General features: G+C 32.5%; 1 protein-coding gene and 1 pseudogene across 1 annotated transcript in view; one reads left to right on the top strand and one right to left on the bottom strand.

Annotated features, from left to right (window-relative positions):
- Positions 1-21,805, top strand: part of CFAP47 (cilia and flagella associated protein 47) — a 363,081-nt gene that overhangs the window by 315,037 nt on the left and 26,239 nt on the right. Inside the window, 3 exon segments of the mRNA XM_015594565.2 lie at positions 12,941-13,100; positions 14,355-14,449; positions 16,804-16,956. Coding sequence (XP_015450051.1) covers positions 12,941-13,100; positions 14,355-14,449; positions 16,804-16,956 — 408 coding nt within the window.
- LOC102895776 lies at positions 10,582-11,155 on the bottom strand (annotated as a pseudogene).

Below are 21,805 nucleotides of genomic sequence, written 5' to 3'. Positions count from 1 at the left end.
AAACAACTAAGAGAATTATATGAAATGATATACTCAAAAACACTATAAATCAGTTAGAAACCTAAAATATGTTCGACTAACCCATGGCAATATCACTACATATAACCTAAGGTATTAGAAAAATATGATAGTATTACAAACAAATCTAAACACGTAAATTCAACAACTTAGGAAAAATTCATCCACTTCTAGGAAATTCCAAACTACCAAAATTCACCAAAGATGAGTGAGATAATGAATATATAAATAGTCCTATAACTGTTAAAGAAATTTAATTCATAATTAAGAAGCTTCCAAAAAGATATCTTCAGGCCCAGATGGTCTCACTGGCAAATTTGACCAGACATTTAAAAAAAGAATTAACACCAATCCTCAAATTTTTCCAAAAAAAAAGAAAAAAGAAAGAATACTTTTCAACTTATTCTATGAGGCCAGCATTACCCTGATACAAAAAACAAACAAACAAAAAAACCACAATGAAAGAAAATTAAAGACTAATCTCGTTCATGAAATTAGATGCAAAAATCTTCAACAAAATATCAGTAAATTGAATCTATCAATATATAACAAAATATATACCCACGACCAAATGGTGCTTATTTCAGAAGCAAAGACATGTTCAATATTTGAAATTCCATTAATGTAATCCATACTGTTAAAAAGACTAAGGAAAAAAATTACATGTCAATCAATATAGAAAAAACATTGGAATAAACACAATATTTATTTCTTGTAAAACTCTTTACAACCTAGAAATAAAAGGGAACCTCTTCAACCTGATAAAGATCTTCATGATCAAACTACAGCTAATGACACATTTAATTATGAAGCATTGAATACTTTCTCTCTAAAATAGGCAGCAACACAAGTATGCCACTCTCACCACTTATTTAACGCATTATTGGAAGGCAAGCAAAGAAAACAAAAGGCAAATAGCATGAAACGGAAAAAGTAAACTGTTTCTACTTTCATATCACATGAGGTACCAGAAAATCCCAAAGAAACTACAAAAAAAAAAAAAAATTTATTAAGTATTAAGTGAGTTCTGCAAGGCCACAGTAAACAACATACAAATCAATCATATTTATATATACTAGCAATGAAAATGTGGAAACTAAAAACATAATACCATCCACAATCTCTCCAAGTGAAAGAAATATTGAGAAGTAAATCTAGCATAATATGTAAAGGACTTGTATGCTGAAAATGACAAAATCAAACAACAAAGGAACAGATACACTATATTCATGAATTGGAAGGATCAATATGGTAAAGATGTCAGTTTTATCCAAATCGATCTATAGGTTAAATGCAATTTTTACAAAGATGCTCACACAACATACAAAAATTGACATAATGCTAAGCAAATAGTTCTTAGATTTCACCAATAGCAAATTCCATGAGGGAAACTTAATAAATTGGACATCATCAAACTAAAATATTTTGTTCTGTAAAAGTCCATGAGAAGATGAGGAAATGGAAAGCTATAAACTGGGAAAAAATATTTATAAACCATGTATGTGACAGAGGGTTATATCTAGAATATATAAAAATTCTGAAAATTCACTAATAAAAATGCAATTAAATCAGAAAATGGGTAAAGAATATGATGAACAGACATTTCACCAAAGAGAATATACTGATAGTTATTAAGCACATGAAAAGGTGTTCAACATCATTCATCTTTAGGAAATGCAAAACAAAACTGCAATGAGATTTCACTGCAAACCTATCAGAATGGCTAAAATTAAAAAATACTAACATCAAATATTGTCAAGGATATAGAGAAACTGGACCACTCATACCTTGCTTGTGGGAATGTAAGGGTACAGCCATTCTGGAAAACTGTTTGATGATTTCTTACAAAACTGAGCATTCAACTACCCTAACGTCCAACAATTGCACTTACAGGAATTTATCCCAGAAAAAATAAAAAAGTATGTCTACACAAAAAAACGTGTATGAATGTTTATAGCGAGTTTATTCATAATGGGGAAAATCTGGAAACAACTCAGATGCACTTCAGTGGATGAATGGTTAAACAAACCGGTACAACCATACCATGAAGTACTACTCAGCAATAGAAATGAATGAAGCATTAATAAGCACAACTTTTTTAAAATTTATTTTTCAATTACATTTGACATACAATATTATATTAGTTTCAGGTGTGCAACATAGTGATTATAAATTTATCTACCTTACGAAGTGATCACTCCATCAAGTCTAGTACTCATCTGATGCCATACATAGTTATTACAATATTATTGACAATATTCCTTATGCTGTACTTTACACCCCATGACTATTTTTATAACTACCAATTTGTACTTTTAATCCCTTTCACCTTTTTCACCTACCCCTCTAACTCCCACCCCACCCCACCAATCTGGTGACCATCAATTTGTTCTCTGTATATATGAGTTTGTTTTTGTTTTCTTTGTTTATTTTGTTTTTTATAATTCACTTAACATGGTACCCTCTATGTCCATCCATGTTGTAACAAATGACAAAATGTAATTATTTTTTATGGCTGAGTAATATTCCATTATATACATATCCCACATTCTCCTTATCCATTAGTCTATTGGTGGACACTTAAGTTGCTTCCATATTTTGGCTATTATAAATAATGCTGCTTTGAGCATAGGGGTACATACATCTTTCTGACTTTGTGTTTTGAATTTCTTTGGATAAATATCCAGAAGTGGAATTGCTGTGTCATATGGTAGTTCTATGCTTAATTTTTTGAGGAACCTCCATACTGGTTTCCATAATGGCTGCACCAATTTATAATCCCACCAATAGTGCACAAACTTTCTCTTTTCTCTACATCCTCACCAACACTTTGTTGATTTATTGATGATAGCCATTCTCATGGATATGAAGTGATATCTCATTGTGGCTTTAATTTGCATTTCTCTGATTATTAGTGATGTTGAGCATCTTTTCATATGTCTGTTGGCCATCTGTATGTCCTCTTTGGAGAAATATCAATTTAGATCCTCTGCCCATTTTTTAATTGGATCGTTTGGGGGGGTTTTTTTGGTGTTCAGTTGTATGAATTCCTTATATATTTTGGATATTAACCCTTTATCAGATGTATCATTGGCAAATATCATATCCTGTTCAGTAGGTTGCCTTTTTGTTTTGTTGATGGTTTCCTTTGCTATGAAAAAACTTTTTAGTTTGATCCAGTCCCATTTATTTTTTTCTTTGATTTCCCTTGCCTGAGGAGACATACTCCAAAAAATATTACTAAGAGGAATGTCAGAGAGTTTACTGCCTGTTTTCTTCTAGTTTCATGGTTTTGGGTCTTACATTTGAGTTTTTAATCCATTTTGAGTTTATTCTTATATATGGTGTAAGAAAGTAGTCTAATTTATTTTTTTTCATGTGTCTGTCCAGTTTTCCCAACACCATTTATTAAAGAGATTGTCTTTACCCCATTGTATATTCTTGCCTCCTTTGTTATATAGATTAAATGACCATATAGAGGTGGGTTTATTTCTGGGCTCTCTATTCTGTTTCATTGATCTGTGTATCTGTTTTTATGCCAGTACCATGTTGTTTTGATTACTATAGGCTTGTAGTATTTTGTGATATTAGGTAGCATGATACCTCCAGCTTTGTTCTTCTTTTTCAAGATTTCTTTGTATATTCAGGATCTTTTGTAGTTCCACATAAATTTTAGAATTATTTGTTCTAGTTCTGTGAAAAATGTCATTGGTATGTTATTAGAGATTGCATCGGATCTATAGATTGCTTTGGATAGTATGGACATTTTAACGATGTTAATTCTTCCTATCCTTGAGCATGGTATAGCCTTACATTTATTTGTATCTTCTCAAATTTCTTTCTTCAATGTCTTATAGGTCTTTTACCTTCTTGGTTAAATTTATTCCTAGGTATTTTGTTCTTTTTCATGCAATTGTAAATTGAATTCTTTTCTTAATTTTTTTTCTGTTAGTTTGTTATTGGTGTATGAAAATTCAACCAATTTCTGAATGTTAATTTTGTATCCTACTATTTTACTGAATACCTTTTTAATGAGCACAACTTGATTGAATATCCAGGAAATTATGTAAGTGAAAAAGCTAACTGCAAAAGTTATTTACTGTATGATTCCATTCATCTAACATTCTTCATGTGACAAAATTATAGAAATGGAGAACAGATTAGCAGTTGTAATGATTCAGAGATGGCATAGTGAAGGAGCTAGGGGTGTCTATAAAGGGTCAACCAGAGGGATGCTTGTTGGGATGAAATTTTCTATATTTTGACTGTATCAATATAAATATTCTGAGTTGTGTATTGTAATAACTTGGAAGATGAGAGACATGGGATCTTGCTTTCATTTCTTATAACTGCATGTTTATAATTATCTCAAATATCTTTGTATTGGATAGGGATTATATCATACTATAATATGAGAGAATAGTCAAAAAGATAAAGATTTACACTATATTTGATATCTGTAATACCTATTTTTTAATAGATAAAATATGTATCATTTGTGTTTATATGATTCCTAATAATCAGAGCTAAATAGGCAGAGTTCTAGCATTGCATTTAGAAAAGAGACTTTTTTCTCTAATAAGAGATAATTACTATGTTTCATGTTGATTTTAGTTAACATATATCATGTAGTTTGACATGAATAATAAAAATTCTATTTGCAAAAATGATTTTTTTGAAGTTAAATGTTGCTATTTATGAATTGGAAAATGTTTTCAAGACTTCAGTGTTTAGTGACATTTAATGATGTGTGCTGCTGCCTGACATAAAGCATGCCCAGATCTCCAGATAATTATCATGAATGTTTATTAAATTATATCAGCAGCTGAGCATGATTTCACATTTTTTATAAAATTTTCTTTTCTATTTTGTTGTGACCAATTTTTCACACGAATGAGCTCAGGTTCCAATTACATAGATTTTAAATTATGATTTATAGCATAAAGTAGGTGGATTTCTTAGCTAGTCAGTGAAGCTACTGATTTTCTTGTGAAAAAACAAAGCTACAGCTCTTGTTATTCAAAGATACCTGGATGCCTGTCTTTCGGACAAATATAACTTGAAATTTAGACCTACTTATACAATTAGAACATTTCTATAAAGAGAATAGAAATTGAACTTATTAAAATAGTTTATAAAGTCTGGCCTTTAAAAAATGGAACCCAAGGCACAGTGGTAATTTCTCTTTTCAGTCATTTTATGCAATTTTCTTAATTTCACAAATACAGGTATATATTCTAACACAGAGAAGACTAGTATCTGCTTAGGAGTTATAGAATATGAGGCCTTTAAAATAGATAGAATGGTTGATGGATGTCAAGATGGGTAAATACAAAGAATAATAGAGAGGTAAATTGTGAGTGAGTAATGAACTTTTGATAGAACCTGATTTTTCTTTAATAAAATTCTCTATAGTAAAATTTCCTACAGTGAACTGAAACTTGATAACTACTACTGACATTCATCATTTATTTCCCAACTCACATCTGATATTCATCCTTCCTGTTTCATTAAGAATATAGAGTCAAATTAGAGTCTTATTGTCTGGTTCTTCCATTATATCGATCAGCCTAATTTTATTTTCATCCATGTACCTTGCATTCCCTCTCATTACATCACAAAAGCTCTCTGTGCTCCTTTGGGCATCCTTCTTCTTGTTCATCGAATCCCTCACCTGCTTAACCATGTGGAGCTCTCTAGGAATTCTCTCCTCTGTCTTCTCTATAATTCTTATTGGATTATTTCTGTCAACATACACATGCTATAATAGCTCTTGATGTTAAAAGACATGCCTCTCTTTATCTCTTATCTCTGCCAGCTACTATTCCATTTATCTGATCCCCCTGTATAGCAAAACAACTTGAAAGGTTATCTATATACTTACTGTCTTCCCTTCTTATGCCATTATTTCTTGAACCCAAGCAATCCCAGCTTTATTCTCCATCTGTCTATAGATACTGCTCTTTTTAAGTTCATGAGTAACATAACATTGCCAAATCTAATCATCCATATGCTGTCCTCATCTTGCTCAACTCATGAGCTCTATTTGACACAGTTGATCCCTCACGGTTTTAGAAATAATCAGCCTCCAGGACTCAATTGATTCTTTTTCTATCTCTCTAGTAAACCCTCCTCATTCTCTTTTGCATGTTCCTCTTCTCTTCCTGCCCCCCTGACTCCCTAGAGGCCCAGGGCTCAGGCTTCTCATTTCTATCCACACTCAATGCGATTTCATTCTGTCGCACATAAGATTCCAACAACTTCTAAATTGATGGTCCTAGCCTTGGCCTCTCCTTAAATCCAGACTCATATAGCCACCAGCTATCTCAGTATTCCCCCCAGAGGTGTCTACGAAACTTCTCAAACTTCTTTAGGTGCTCTGCTCAAGTGAATCTTATCAGAGAGGCCTTCCTAGACCACCCTATAGTAATATCCACATCGCTCTAACCCTTATTATTTTACTCAACACCACACATATGGTACATTTTATTTATTGTTTGACTTCCATTCTCACCATTCCCCCCAAAAAAACATTCTGGAATACATGACCCAGGAAAGCTGGGGATTTATTTTCTTCGCTATTTTATCCCTAATGCTTATTGCAATGCATGGCACATAGTATTTTCTGAATGAATAAGTGAAAGAATAAAATAGTGTAGAATTAATGCATACTGTACAAAATGGGATGATCTGAATGGAACTGGAATAGTACCTTTGCCATAGCATAACTTTGATATGTATATTATATTAACTTCCCTTTTCACACGAGGAAAATCTCTCTTAAACATTTAAATAACTTGCCTAGTTTCCCAGAATTAGTGAGTAACAGAGCATAGATTTAAACTTCTAAAGCTTACACTCTATACTTTATCACACTGTATTCCTGTAGGTAGAGAGAGAGATTTTACACACACATTAAGTACAGTGCAGAGGACAAAGAACACATGGTAATTGGTCAATAAGGTGTATTAGCTCTATTTAGATGGTTTGGTTTGAAAAAATCCTTCACAGCCTTACAAGAGCAAGAGAGAAATTGAGAGGCTGAATTTACCATTGAAAGTCGTAAACTCAAAATAATGATGGGCAATGATACTGAATAACAGAAAATATAATAGTAATAATAACAACAGTAGTAGTAGTAGTAGTAGTAGTAGTAGTAGTAGCAGCAGCAGTAGTAGTAGTAGTAGTAGTAGTAGTAGTAGTAGTAGTAGTAGTAGACTTTATCTTAAAATTTTCTGTGGGTAATTTTAATTGAAATTAAAATTATCTACTTTCCAAGAAAATATTGAATTCCCCAACATTAATTTTTTAAATCTTAGTTATCTTTTCTATTTATGAAGAAAAATGTTATAGAATATTAGAGCTGGAAGAAGCATTAAGATATTCTATTTCAAACAGTCATGTAAAGCTCTATGTAGCATGTGCTTAATGGCCTTCAATGACCAAAAACTCTCCTTCACTGTGTCTTTGGTCAGGAGGCTCTGATCGTGGATTTTACCTCATTTTGAGCAGCAATGAAATATTTACAGTAAAATCAATATTTTCTTTAAGTACCTTTTTATTTTGTTAATATATTAGATTTTAAAAAAGCAAACCTAAAACTTTATCTTACAGGTATTTAGTTCATGATACAAAATTTACCTTAGCAACCATTTTTATGCTGAAAAACTCCAACACCTATTTTAAAAACATTCTCTGTTACAAACTGAACATTTTTTTTCTAAGAAGCATGGAGTTGCATTTTTTCCCCAATTACCTATATGAGCAAATGTGACTTTCCATTTAGTGCTTGCTTTTTCTACACTAAACTCTTCGATTTAGTGTCTACTTTGGACAACTTCTTTATTAAATCATAAACATTAGCTAGCTCTATAAAAGATGAACAGGATAAAGAAGCAACAGTCTTTAATTTTTCACAAAGAAAATCAATCCCTGGACTGTCCTTCCTGTTATTCAGTAGGTGCCCACATTCAGTCAATGAGGTACAGGTTGGAGGAGAAGAATGCTTTTTCATGATCATAGCAACCAGATGTGTCAGTCAAAGTCAAGTTTATCAGTCCTGTGTTTTGAGAGCCTGGAACTATAATTTTTGTCAGCCAATTTAATGGAATTCCATGCCTCCACCTCTGAGACATCAGGAAAGAAAAGATAATTTTATGTTAGTTTGCTAGGGTTGCAATACAAAATACCAGACTGAGTGGCTTAAACAAATTAATATTTTCACAGTTCTGGAGGCTAGAGGTTCAAGATCAAAGGGTTGGGAGGTTTGGTTTCTTCTGAGGTGTCTCTCCTTGGTTTGTAGATGGCAGCCTTCTCACAATATCCTTACATGGTCTTCTTTCCTTTTGTGAGTGCATCCCTAATGTGTGCCAGTGTCCAAATTTCCTCTTTTTATAAGGACATCTGTCAAATTGGATTAGGACCTCAGCTTAACAGTCTTATTTTAACTTAACCACCTCTTTAAAACCCTGTTTTCAAATACAGTCAGATTCTGAGATATTGGCGACTACAGCTTCAATGTTGGATTGGTCGGAGGGACATAATTCAACCCATAATATCTTTGAAGAACCAGTGAATTGATTCTTCTCCTAATTGCTAGATAAACAATTCTGTTCCATCTTTTAATCATAATTTAAAGATTATTTTTCAAAAAATTTGTTGCTGAAAATATCAAGTATTCCGGTAAAAAGCGCATAGATTTCATGTGTGAAAATGGTTAATGAAAAGTCATGTTCTTAATGACTTCATGTTTTAAAAATAAAAACTTGTATTCTTATTTTAAATAAACCACTATAACAAAAATAATAGCATGACTTAGTGTGCTAGTATGTTTCTTAGTATCTCTTTGATTACCCAACATGGGCCGTCTAATGCCATACTAAATATTAGAAATTAAGCTGTGGGGAGCAGTAATGCAGTAAAAGTAAAGTGATTAAAAATTAATCTTCCAGGATGAAATACTTTCATTACTAAAATGAGGATTATGTTCACTTTACTCTCTTGAGAAGGTTTTTCTTTTAAGAAGGCAGAAAATCTCATAACCATTAAAGCATTTTATAATTTCTACATTCCAAATAATAGATCAGTGCATAAATATTTCTAACAGCTTTAATCAAAAGAGCAATCAAAATAGCAGTTTTAAAATACAGTGAATAAAATTTGAATGCCAGACGTAACTAGGCCATAGCAGATTTCAAAAGCAAAAGTAATAGTAATAATACAATGAATGTCACTCTTTCATATTTCTCAGATACTAAACATGAAGTACTATCAGTGTTTCAAAAATTCTATAAATAATCTATACCTCATCATACTAGCTAGATTTCCTAGCCAGAAGATAGAAACAACTGATATGGTTTCTCCCAGCTTCCTGCTAAACACTTGTGAAAATACTGAAATAAGCCTCTAGCAAACACTGAAAACTAAGACTGGCTGAAAATCTATTTCAAGAACCTAGAAGCACCTAATATTATGCTTACATGAGAAAAATAGAGGCCACGCTCTTACTCTTGGATAGATCGTGAATGGACAAATATGTCAATTATTTCTAAAGTATAAATGTAGGGTGACCCCATTAAACATACTATTTGCCTCCTCATACACTTCCTGGAGCTAACTGTTCATTCCAAATTTAGAAAAATTCTTTTAAAAAATGAGCTGGAAAAAAAAGAAAGAAAAATAAATGAATGAAGGAAGGAAGGAAGGAAGCAAGCAGACAAACAAGAACAAGCTAGAGAAGATGACAGTTAGCCCTACTAGAAAATAAAGCATATATAATTAAAAACAATGTGGCAATTGCACCTAAAGAGAAAGAAAAAGAAATCTAGAGAATACAGAAAAAGACCAAAATGCATATGGAAATGCCATGAAGGCAGCATTTCAAATCAGTGAACTTTTCAGTAAGTGGTTTTTGGATAACTTGTCCCATGTAGAAAATTCATAACATTGGATACATTCTTCATTCCATACATATGGATAAACTACAAATTGATTGAACATTTAACTATACAAATAAAAAACGTAGGTAGATCCTTTACAAGATAGAAGTGAGCACAGCTTTCCTGTCTCTACTCATTCTCTACTTGCAAGGAACAATGGGAACATTGTAAGAAATAGAACTCATTTGTGAGACACAAAATGAATTTGATAAATTCTCAGAGTTTTTTTTCAGTGTTAAATTTTAGTCATTTCTTGTAAATTAATAACAGCACAATGATTCTTACTATTCAAGCAAGCAATAATAAAGAAACTTATCATAAATTCAGTAGGGAGCTACAGTTCTTTCTAGTCTGGCGAAAAGTTATAGCCACAAATAGGCTACTAGATTTGTGTGTGTGAGAGAGCAGTTATCTGATTTATAAAAAGAGACAACAAATTTTAAAATGATACAACAATATTATTTTCAAAACAACATCAAAAATGAGTGTGTTTAACCTTATGAGTTGAGGCTCATAACAGAGCAAATGGGTATGTGGAATAATAATTCATGCTGTAGTATGTTTAATAAACTGGCAATAGAAAAAGTTGGCTGAAGGAAAGCAGAGGAACTTCGTCTGTTAAGAATTAGAACTGAGGGACTCTACAATCATCTGGCATCCGCTCAGTGTTCTACCTATGGTTAAAATTGTACATGACGGGAATTCCAAGGATCTTCTCCATTCTTCATTTAAAGTCCTGCCCAGTCAATCATGGCCACAATGTAACTCTTGTGCTGCTTTACTCTTTGTACTAAGCAGTCATCTGCATAGATTCGTTTGTGTGTGTGTAGTAATTGTTCATATCTTGGATCCTTGGCAATCCTTAGAGCTACTCGATACTTCTGCCCCAATTTCTCAATTTTAGCCATTACGCAGTCAGTTATACAAAGGATACACTTGGCATACAGACAGTCCATTATTGTCTGCACTAAGTCCAGTTTTGCTTTAATGAAAAAGTAGATGAAGTTGGTATACACCAGGATGTGGTAAGGTGGGCCCAGCTGTGTGTTATATTGAAAGAACAAGCAAGAAGGGTATGGGGGACTTCTCTTTCTTTGAGTGCACTGGAATCTTTTCTTTTCTTTTTTCATTTTAGGTTTTAATCTATCTTGTTCTTTAAGCCTCTGATCTCTGAGATTAAACATTCACTTCATGGTCGCATACTTATTTTCTTTTGCTTCCACATGTTCATGCTGCACTCGTGTTTCTTCTGGAATCCGCTACTAGATTTTTAACTAAATCAGCTTATGTGTCATAGCATTATCATTCCATACTTTCAATTCGAACATTATAAAAAAGCATGGTGTTAATAATGAATTATACTATTATATATTTGTCTTACCTTACACCATCCAAATGTCTAGGTTTACTTTTAATCATAATATAATCTAATTTTAGTGATACTATAATTTTGTAAGGGTAAGTAATCATTTCTAAACTTGATTTCCTTGGGGATGCATGCTGGTTTATTTGATTCAGCTCTTGCTGTTTTTATTCTTATCTAGTTCTTGCTGTTTTAATTTATTTGAAAGCAACAATTCACTAAAAATATAGAGCTTATAAATGCAAAGTTGAAGATAACAGACATTGTTTAGACAGCTTAGTAAACAATACAATCTTTCATTTGGGCTTTGGGCAAGTTAACCAAATTGTCTCAGTTTCTCCATCTCTAAAATAAGAAACGTAATAGCACTTCATTTATAGTGATTTTCTGAGAATGAAATGAGATATTGTATGAAAAATACTTAGCATGGAGCCTGGCATATAGTCAATTCTCAATAAATAATGACTCATAATCATATTAATTATTATTAACTATAATATTAGACCTTAGAACATTTTCACTTCCTGAAGGAATAAAATTTTAAATTTGAAAATTTATAAGAATTTTGAGTTGGGATGCTTTGCAGAAGGGCCACTTTCTATTTCCTTTCTTGATGTTCTTAATAGTTTAGTACAGCATTCTCATCTGAGACAAAATGGCTGGGAATATCATCAACCTTATAACAAAGAATTTTAAAAGAAAATATAGTCAATATCCCTTATTTTCTTATAAAGAAATAGTGTTACTCTTCACAATAAAGGGAAACACTCATCACTTGGAAGCCTTCACTGTTACAAATGGCCAGAAGCTCACCACTCTTCCAATCTCTTAATACTTGTCCAACAGATAGGATTTATTTTCAAAGTATGGTCCCATGACCATCTGCTTCTGCATCCCATGAGGTGCTACTTAAACATGCTTCCTGGACCACAGCCCAGACTGAATAAATGTGGGGCTTAGCAAGCTCCATGTCTAACAAGTTTCACAGGTGGTTCTTATACAAAGTAAAGATTAAAAAATTCTAATGCATTAGAACATGAGAAAATGCTGTCAGTTTTTCCTTCTGGTTTTTACAGGCTGGAGTGGGTGCCCTTTTCTTTCACCTTTTCTTTCACAAATACACTTTGGCTTCCCTCACGGCATCCATTAAGTAAATGAACAGTTTATTGGTAGCAATTTGGGGTTTCTAAGCAGATATCTGAAGCCATTATGGTCTAGGGGAAAAATACACAAGAAATTAAGGATCGAAAATTGCTGTACTTTGTCTTTTGCAAAATGTAGTAAGACTTGAAAAGACTTGTGGGTTTTATGGTTCTTTTATCACAGTGAGAAACCCAAGCCATCTCTTTCAACATTTTCTCAGCCCTTCCAGCTTCTTCAAGAGAACCTTCTTGCCTCAGGATAAATATGTTTTGTTTTTTTTGAAAATAGGGTTGATGACATTTGAAGAAAATTAGCGAAGCCAGTAAAATGTGCTTATAATTTAGCAAAATATATTTTTTATTAAGAAGTAATCTAGAAAAATTGATTATCAGTAAAAGAATAAGGAGATTACTTTCAGCCGTTTGAATTGTATCTGAAAATATTTACCACGTTAAAAATTGTTTTTGCATTTTTACAGGAATTGCATTGCCTCCTAAAGGAATTATAAATATCCCAGTGATGTTTGTACCCAAAATTATGAGATTACAGAAAACAATGGTCGTTATTCAAATGATGAGAGCAAATGGAAAAAGTTGGCCTATTGACAATTTTGATGAATTGAACACAGAAACAAAAAGGTAACATTCAAATAAGGACATTGAAGGAAAATGATTTAATTTAGTCTGGCACTGGTATGCTCTGTTTCTTTTATATGTTATGCAATATATATGTTCAGAGAGGGAATTATATTTGTTATTTGGGTTTAGTATATATCATTGCTGATATGAAGTTCAGAGTGATGAAAAAGTTGATATTAAGAATCATGCCGATGAATCAGAGTCAGAGACATACAAAGGGACTGTTTTGACTGGGAAAATAACCTGTATTTGGAAAACAACCTAAAACAGCTTGTCTGGGCAAAGTATAGGACTTGTGATGCTGGCATTCACCAAGTGATGGCACTGTGCCAGGTAGATATGACATCCTGTTAAAACACTACTGTGACTAGGGGATACTGTGTCATTTCCAGAATGTAGGTTACTTGTATACTCTCTTTGCTTCACTGAAATTTCGGGGAACTCTAATAATGCTGCAAAATTTAAATATTTCCTCAGCTTTTATAGTTAATTAAATAATGGTCTAGAAATCTTAATTAAAAAGAAATTCTTTGCCCTGTGTGTTCATATTTCCTCTCTACATTTCAAAAAATTCTTTCCTGTGGGCCCATTCTGCCATGCTTTTTACCACTTCTGCAGCCAAGACTGCCTACATGATTTGTGGTTCCCAGTATAAAATGAAAATACTGGGACTCTTATTCAAAAACTATTGATAATTTCAAGACAGTTATAGTATATACATTAAACAAGCATGGAAGAATTCTTAGTATGAGGTTTCCGTGCTGTTGCATAGTTCACATGCCCATGAAGCTGGCCCTACCTGCTATGACTTATGTTTCATTTTGAACAAGAAAAGCCCATTTTGAACAATGATGAGAACTATGTTCTAATATTGCCATCTTTGCTCGTCTAATTTAGAATATAATCCATGGGAATTGTATTGCAATTCCTCTGATTAAGCACAGTTTAGTCACATCAGTAAATACCAATGCTGAGCTTTAAATGTAGGAGGAAAGTTCTTCAGTTTTAACTTGTATCTCACAATAGTTGTATTACATTTTTGCTTGTGATAATTTCCCAGGATTTACTTTGAAATGTTTATAAAATCAAAGTTTGCTGAAAGTGTTTTGTATTTTATACTTAGCTTCTCTCTACCAAAGTTTAAATTCACGAGCTTTTCTAAAATACCATTAGGTACATAAAGAATATGCTTTTTTCAGCTAATATTGAAAGTGTTTATTATATTTGTTCACTCTTCATTTAATTTCTAATTAGAACTATGGGAATAGACAGTGGAGAAATACAAACAATACAATGGATATACCCCATTCTTGGACTCCCACAGGCAAAACATGCTAAATTCCCTCCAGGTAAGTACATTTTAGTGTCAGAAAACACAAGAATTTGAAGGTACCTTAGAGACCTTCTAATCCCAACTTTTCTTTGTACAAGTAAGAAGTTGAGGTCCAGAGAAAGTAAGTTGTGAAGTAACCAGCCCTATTGGTGGGAGTGTAGGAATGATTCTGGTCCTCTAACAATGAGTCCAATGATCTTTCCACAAAACTACACCATTTCCGGTTGCTCTTCCTGTTGGCAAAACCTAGAAATCAGCTAAGATTGAAATAACATTAATTTCAGGGCCCTTTATCTCACATTCTGTGAAGCACTCAAAGCCTTCAACTAGATCTATGAGTCCCAGATATTTGTTTTGGTCACATTTAATCACCATATTTCAACTTCTGTGTAATTCTAAGTCTCATCCAAGAACTATCCTATGGAAACATTGAGCCCTCTATTCTTAGTTGTCCCAAACACTAGTCATTTCTTATGTCCTCCAAAAACTAGTTAGAATGTACTAAAGTTCTCAAGGGGGTACACTTTGCCACCATACACTCAACATAAGATCTATTCTGAAACAGATAGTGTGCTAGTTATTAAATTATTTTTCTAAAAGTCAAAAACCTATTCTAGTAATTATTTTTATCTACGAATGCCCTTGAGAAACAAATAGGTATAATTTTATAAATATATATTATGTACCTTCTGTACAGTTCATTCTTCATTGATAAGAACACATTACAGTTTACCTATTGCTTTCCCAGTTCAACTGTATCACCATTGACGTTTATTGTTTCTTTTCTTTTTTATGTATCTGTCATCCAAGTTATTCTCAAATCCAGCATACTTTAGTTGTTCTGTGAGCCACCTTTTCTCTCTGTGCATTCCTATGTGCTCTTCTCCACTGGGGAAGACAGTTGGAAAATGACTCCACTACCTGTCATAGTGGAAATACAATGGCTGTGAATCCACTGTGATTTCATGATTTTTGCATTATCAGGACAATGATTTCCTAAAGACTTATAGGACAAGACCAGTGATGTGATACTAATTGTTACTAATTGTAACTTTGATCATACTAATTTCCAACTTAATGCTTTAAGATCGAAGTGAATTAGAACCAGAAAAGCTTGTATATTTTCCTCTGCCGTATCAACCCTCTGAGTTTATATCTAACTTTGTACCCTTATTATACATTTCACATACTTATTCTAAATCCAAAATGTTGAATATCAACCTGTAAATTTTATCATTTAAAAATAAATTTATTTAAAATATTTTTATACTATAAATGTGGTATGTATTGTGAAGACACAAAAATCTCAGGACATTATCCAATTTTGCAATTTAAGTGAATATATCATTATTGATGCTATAAAAGCATAGCATAATTCAGTTCAAAAGCTTTTATAATTTTATGGTTCCCTTTTTATCCCTTATATTCAATTTATGTCCTATGTGCATCTGAAGTGATAAAAATATAACATTTAATATATTTTGGAGAAATATTCTTACTTATGTGGACTCTAGTATACCTGGCCCCATCCTATTTTATTGCGTAAAATTAATGCCAAAGGAATACATTAATACTTCTTTATATAATTAGTAGCTTTATAGTAACAATATTTTGGTTTCTCACAAGATTACTGACAACTTCTTCTGTACTTGATGTAAGAAAAGATTGGAATTTAATATATAAATATATAAAGTTTTTCTGCTGTACATTAAATAATGTCACATTTTAATATTGATTTTAAATAATTTATTATAATTTTATTTTTAATTGTCCATTAGTGTATTTTCTAAATTTAAAATCAACCCACGAGTGAATCAAAATATTTTGAACTGGTATTACAAAATAAGTGATACAGAATTTATTTTTTTAATTGTTTGAAGGTATTTGCTATAGTATAATTATATAAGTAGAATCTGATATATTTACCACAATGAGCATACAGATAGCTGAAAAATTCGCATGTTCATGACCACTAATTGAATTATTAATATAGCTAGGTCAGTTCCTGAATCAAATTTCTACATCCTAGTATAATTTTCTATTATCTAATCTATATCCCCTAGATTTATCTCTTGTTATGTTATTTTCACATATTATTTAATATTCATATTTTATTCCAAAATGTCAATGTTTATAGATATTGTATGAATAAGTGAATGAGTGAGTGAGTGAGAGAGAGACAGAGAGAGAGTGTGTGGGTGTGGATGTGTGTGAGAGAGAGACAGAGAGAAAGAGAGATAGAGAAGAATGCCAGATGCAATGCCAAAGGAAGGAACTTTTATTTTTCATGACATAATTTATTTTCTTCTATCTCAAGAATGATCATATCACCTAATAGTCAAAATAACTGGAAATATTTCTCTCCTGTAGTTGTTATAAAATGTCAGTCCAAGAAGCGGGTAGAAGAGGAGCTGGATGTTATACTGACTGGTGATTTTTTGGGAGAAAATCCTATCTTAAATGTATCAGATTTTATAGTAACTCCAAGAAGACATTCATATGCATCTTATGAAGATATCGATGGTAAGAGAAGCACAGTCACGGATATAAAAATGATGCTAAGTAAACCTGTTTCCTTAAATTACAGGTTGCTGATTACTCAGTTACATGAAAATCCATGCCCATTTATTTTTCATTTACAATATGTCATTAAAATAGTGCTCGACAAAGTTCTGTTACCTTTGTTCTCTTAACAGTAGTTCTCTCCAAAATGATGATAATTATAGTTATTAATAGATTTATAAGAATAGATTGTGATTCTGTCATCAGTGAGAAGAGAAAAAACTGTAGCAACTAAAATTTCCACTGCCCTTCAACTTTAATTTCTTCCTTTACTCTCGTTTTCTAATTTAAGAGATGTGATTGAAGCCATGTCTTACAGCTTTAAATTTAGAAATACGACCTTGAATAAAATGTTTCTTAATTAAAGAAATAGAAAAATTGACAAAATAGATATAATATTCAAATTTTATAAAATAATCCCATTGACATTTAGAATCTTAAACAAGACTTTTCAAAATGTTGATTGATGATCCGGCAAAATCAAATTCCCGTGATGCAGACTTTATTTTTCAACTATCTTCCAGATGAACTAAAGTAGAATGCTTCTATTTTACATCTAAAGAGAAATTCCTTTAACAATATTTTATTAAAACCAAGGAGGAATATCTATGTTTTATGTGTTATTTAAAAAGCAAATCAACCACTAAATCAAGTATGATATTCCTTGTAGAAGCAAAATACCTTCTCTAGTTTTCTCATTCACCTCTATATATTTTTTTTTTTTTTTTTACTTAGGTGTCAATATTATCATTTCTGTGTCTGATATAATTATTTCAGTGATAGAAGTATATAAATGAGATATCGCTGATGAGAGAGAGTATGCAAGAGTATAAAGAAAATATACAAGAAATAATAGAATAGTTTTTAATTTTTTTATAATAATGGTTATTTCTATTAAATAATCAATGTTTGTTTTAGACAATTCAAGAAATCCCACTCAGATGGTGAGTGCTAAACAAGACAGGCTTATTTCTCTTTCATGTGAAAGCCTGGACTTGTAGGTGGTCCAGGGAGGGAGTGTAGTGCTTATGCCCCTTGAGATCATCCAGAGACCAGGTTCATCTTCTCTTATTGCCCCACCATCCCCTACTTTGTCCTCATCCACATGGTCAATTGTACAGTGGCATCTTCAGTAGAGAGTAAGCTGGTTCCCTTTAAAGCCATGACCTGAAGATACACACATCATTTCTGTTTACATCCCATCGGTCACAACTCAGTATGTGGACACAGCTAGCTGCAGTCGAGGCTAGAAAATGTCTCTTGACAGGCCCAGATAAAATTGGGGACTCTCTATTATTTAAAAAAGAAAAACAAGGAAATATCAGAAAGACAGCAGTCTCTGCCATACTTTTTTTATTTTGGACTTGTAAAACTTAACTGTCTACATAGCCATCCAAAAGTACTTCCTGAGAATCAATTATACATGAAGTATTTTTCTATGCCTGGTGACACAAAGTGCTTGCCCTCACACCCTCTCATCTCTCTCCTACCATCAGACTGGTGTCTCTATTCTTCAAGATAGAGTCCCAGTCAGTTTCTAGTCAGCATGTCAAATCCCCTGCTGACGAGGATCCAAAATTAACTGATTCTCTGCATAGCCCCTATTGCTATAGACTGAGTACCATCTCTCTTTCTCCAATTCCCTCTGTCACCTATCTGATATAAAGTATTATCACTCTCTCTGCCTGTGCCTTTTACCATGCCCAAACCCAGATTATAACCTTATTGCTAACCATGCCAGTTTATTTATTGAGCACTTACTATCTTTCATGAACTTTCCTAAGTATTTTATGTTTTTTATTCATTATATAATCACAAGATTTATTATCAAAGTAACCCTATGAGGAAGGGAGTGTGACTATATTTTTATTTTACAATTGAGGAAATCTAGGTAAAAGAACTTTAATGATTTGTCTCGAGTTGTTCAACATAGCAGTGGAAAACATAGTATATGAATCTAGGCTTGATTATTTTTTCAAACATTTTTTTTGAAGTAACTCTAGATTTAAAACCTAGATGTGAAATAGTAGGCTCTGAACTATTCATATTATAATCAGGCCTAACATAATTGCTTTTCCTTTTATAGCCCTGTAGGAACAAAAAAATTTACCAAGGCAAAGCTTTCTAAGATGTTCCCTAATATAAAGTATAATGCCCAAAGTGACCAATCAGTAAGCAAGAGTTGTTTCTACTTTTCCTTTATTATCACACTCTATTTTATTTTACTTCCTACCCTGTTTGATCCCGTTGCTCTTTTTTTTCTCACCTGTAGCAGTGTTTATCCATTGCTTTCTGAATAAGATAGTACCTTGGAACATACAGAATTATCAATATTCATCCATTTTTGACCCACAGAAATATTTATTTCATATGAAATTGCTGGTATCTGATAGTTTTATAGCTTGGAAAATGCCTTTTCCTTTGATGCAATCTATGTAAAACAGACCAGAATTACCCTTCACCATTTGTCTCCTACTATTATTTCAGCCTCTCGTTTCCCTAGGTTTTTAACCTGTTACTGAACCAAGTGGGATCACTTGCTACTTCTGTACAGTTACCATCCACTTTCCTAGTATGGCGAATGTCTGTGAGATAGTCTTCCCTGTCCATCTTGCCAATTTCCACTCATTTCTTGTGGAAACTACTTACACTAGCCATATAATTTTTATAATAGTTCAATCATATACTCTCCCCCTACTCAAAGTAAGTGTCTAATGGAGGTTGGGCTTTTAGTCCTCCCCCTCCCCTACATCTTTTGTAGTTAGAATACAGTAAGTCTGTTTCTCTTCTTTTGCAGAAGCTGCGGTACGTAAAGCTGTGGAGTATTTTTCTGTCTGCTTTTCTCTGTGTGCCTGTTTTTCTCCTCTTTTTTAGGTCTACTTTCTCTGCCTACTCATCAGCTTATACTCATGGCTCAGTCATAATCAATTAATCCTTCCTTTTACTTTATGACATCATGGTAACTTCTACAAAGACCATTCACATTGAGGTTCTGTTATTTGCAAACAAGCATTCTAAGGGTAAATATAGAAGAAGACCTGGAAATAATATTTGTTAAATGAATTATGAAAATGTCAGAATAATCTTCCACGCACTGTAAGATTTTGAAGGCGATATTTTAAAAACTGGAAGTGGAGTTATGAATTGAGTATCTATGTTATATGTACCCAGTGTATTTCATAAGATCTTTGGAATTACAAGGAAACTAGTTTACACTAATTCTGTTCTTTTTATTTACTGGCTAGTTATTGATAGTGTGAACTATGTGAGATAAGGAGATAGTAATACTATTAGATTGCACAATGAGATATTTAATCTTGAATTATGTTAATTTATTAGTTATTTTTTTCTCTTTAATTGAACTTTAGTTTTGTAATTGCAAATATGCCAAATTAATCACACACTGCTTAAATTTATTTTTAAAAATGAAATAAATTTAAATGAGGAGAAGGGAGTTCCCATTGTAAGGCTATTCGATTACTCTTTATTTTAAAGAACTATCTGTTAATTATGAAATCAGACTAATGCAAACCATTTCCATTTATTTCAAAAACATTATTTTAAGTTGGATGCAGTTTCCTTTCGTGAATCATGTAGTAGCATTAGAGAAATGTAGGGAATGTAATCTTTAAGTAAATGAAACCCTATCAGCTTTCTTTTCTTCAACCAAGAGCCAATATTGAAAGAGAATTCCAATTGTCTGTGCAGATCAGGGCAAAAAATATTAGTGTAGATTAACCTGAGTTCCAATGTACAATACAACTGCCAATTTCCAGTGATAAATAAATGTAAGTACTTCTTAATTAAAATGAACATCATTTTAATAAGCAGCCAACTTACAGTAACCATACCCTAGTGAATGTCCAGTCCCTTTTTGAAATGAAATCATTGTTTTGTGTGTCATCCTGATATGCTTAAGTGAATTTTAAGAGTTGAGTGTTCAAACCTTGATTTCTGTTGGAAATCTAGACTACTGAAGGAAAAATGTTGATGCTTTTATGACATTAAGTATAAAAAAGGGCAAAGAAATGCTTGTATATAGGAACCATTTTAATATGATCTTGCTGCTTTAAATTGCTGCAGTTATACTCTTCTCAGGTTGCAAGCTAAAGAAATTAAAATTCTGATAATAGAAATTGATTAAATCTTATTACCTGGAAAAAAATCCACTTTCTCCAAGATAAACAAGATCTGTAACAAAAGTGCCAACATCATTTTGAGTGAGAGGTTTTAAAGACATTTTATTAGGAAAACAATCTTTCTCAAATAGCTCTTCAAAGTATACCTTTTGATATGGCTCTTATTTCACTGCTTTGTTACTTTTCATGATGAAAAATAACACTTAATATTGAAAATAACTATTTGGAAGGCTTGCAGGCTTATCTCTTCCCATCACTCCCTCTACAATAGCCTTTTCTGTACTCAATAACAACAAACTCAAGAAGCTCATCTATTTCTTGGCTGAAGACATTTTAATTTGTGAATGTTTCTGTTCTGAAACTTGGCCTGCAATCCAGAAGTAGATTTTTTTCTGTCTCCTCTCAATTGTAATGTTTTTCTGTCTCTATGATACCTGAATATTTGATAAATCAGCTGACCTTTCTCATGTCTGGGTTCATTAAAGGCATCTGGTAATAACTTGATTCCTTTCCTTGCCCATATTTCAAAGATATAACTAACTTGCTAACATTCTTTAGGTCTTCCTGCTTGCCCTTCCCTTCTCACCTATTTTTTTGTGAAGGGACAAGTCTGATCACAAAGTCTGAAAATTCTTTTAGTCTTTACTATATGCAGAGGCAAACCAGCTATT

Source organism: Pteropus alecto, unplaced genomic scaffold (assembly GCF_000325575.1).
Source record: "Pteropus alecto unplaced genomic scaffold, ASM32557v1 scaffold258, whole genome shotgun sequence".
NCBI lineage: Eukaryota > Metazoa > Chordata > Mammalia > Chiroptera > Pteropodidae > Pteropus > Pteropus alecto.
This window is presented reverse-complemented; position numbering and strand designations above follow the sequence as displayed.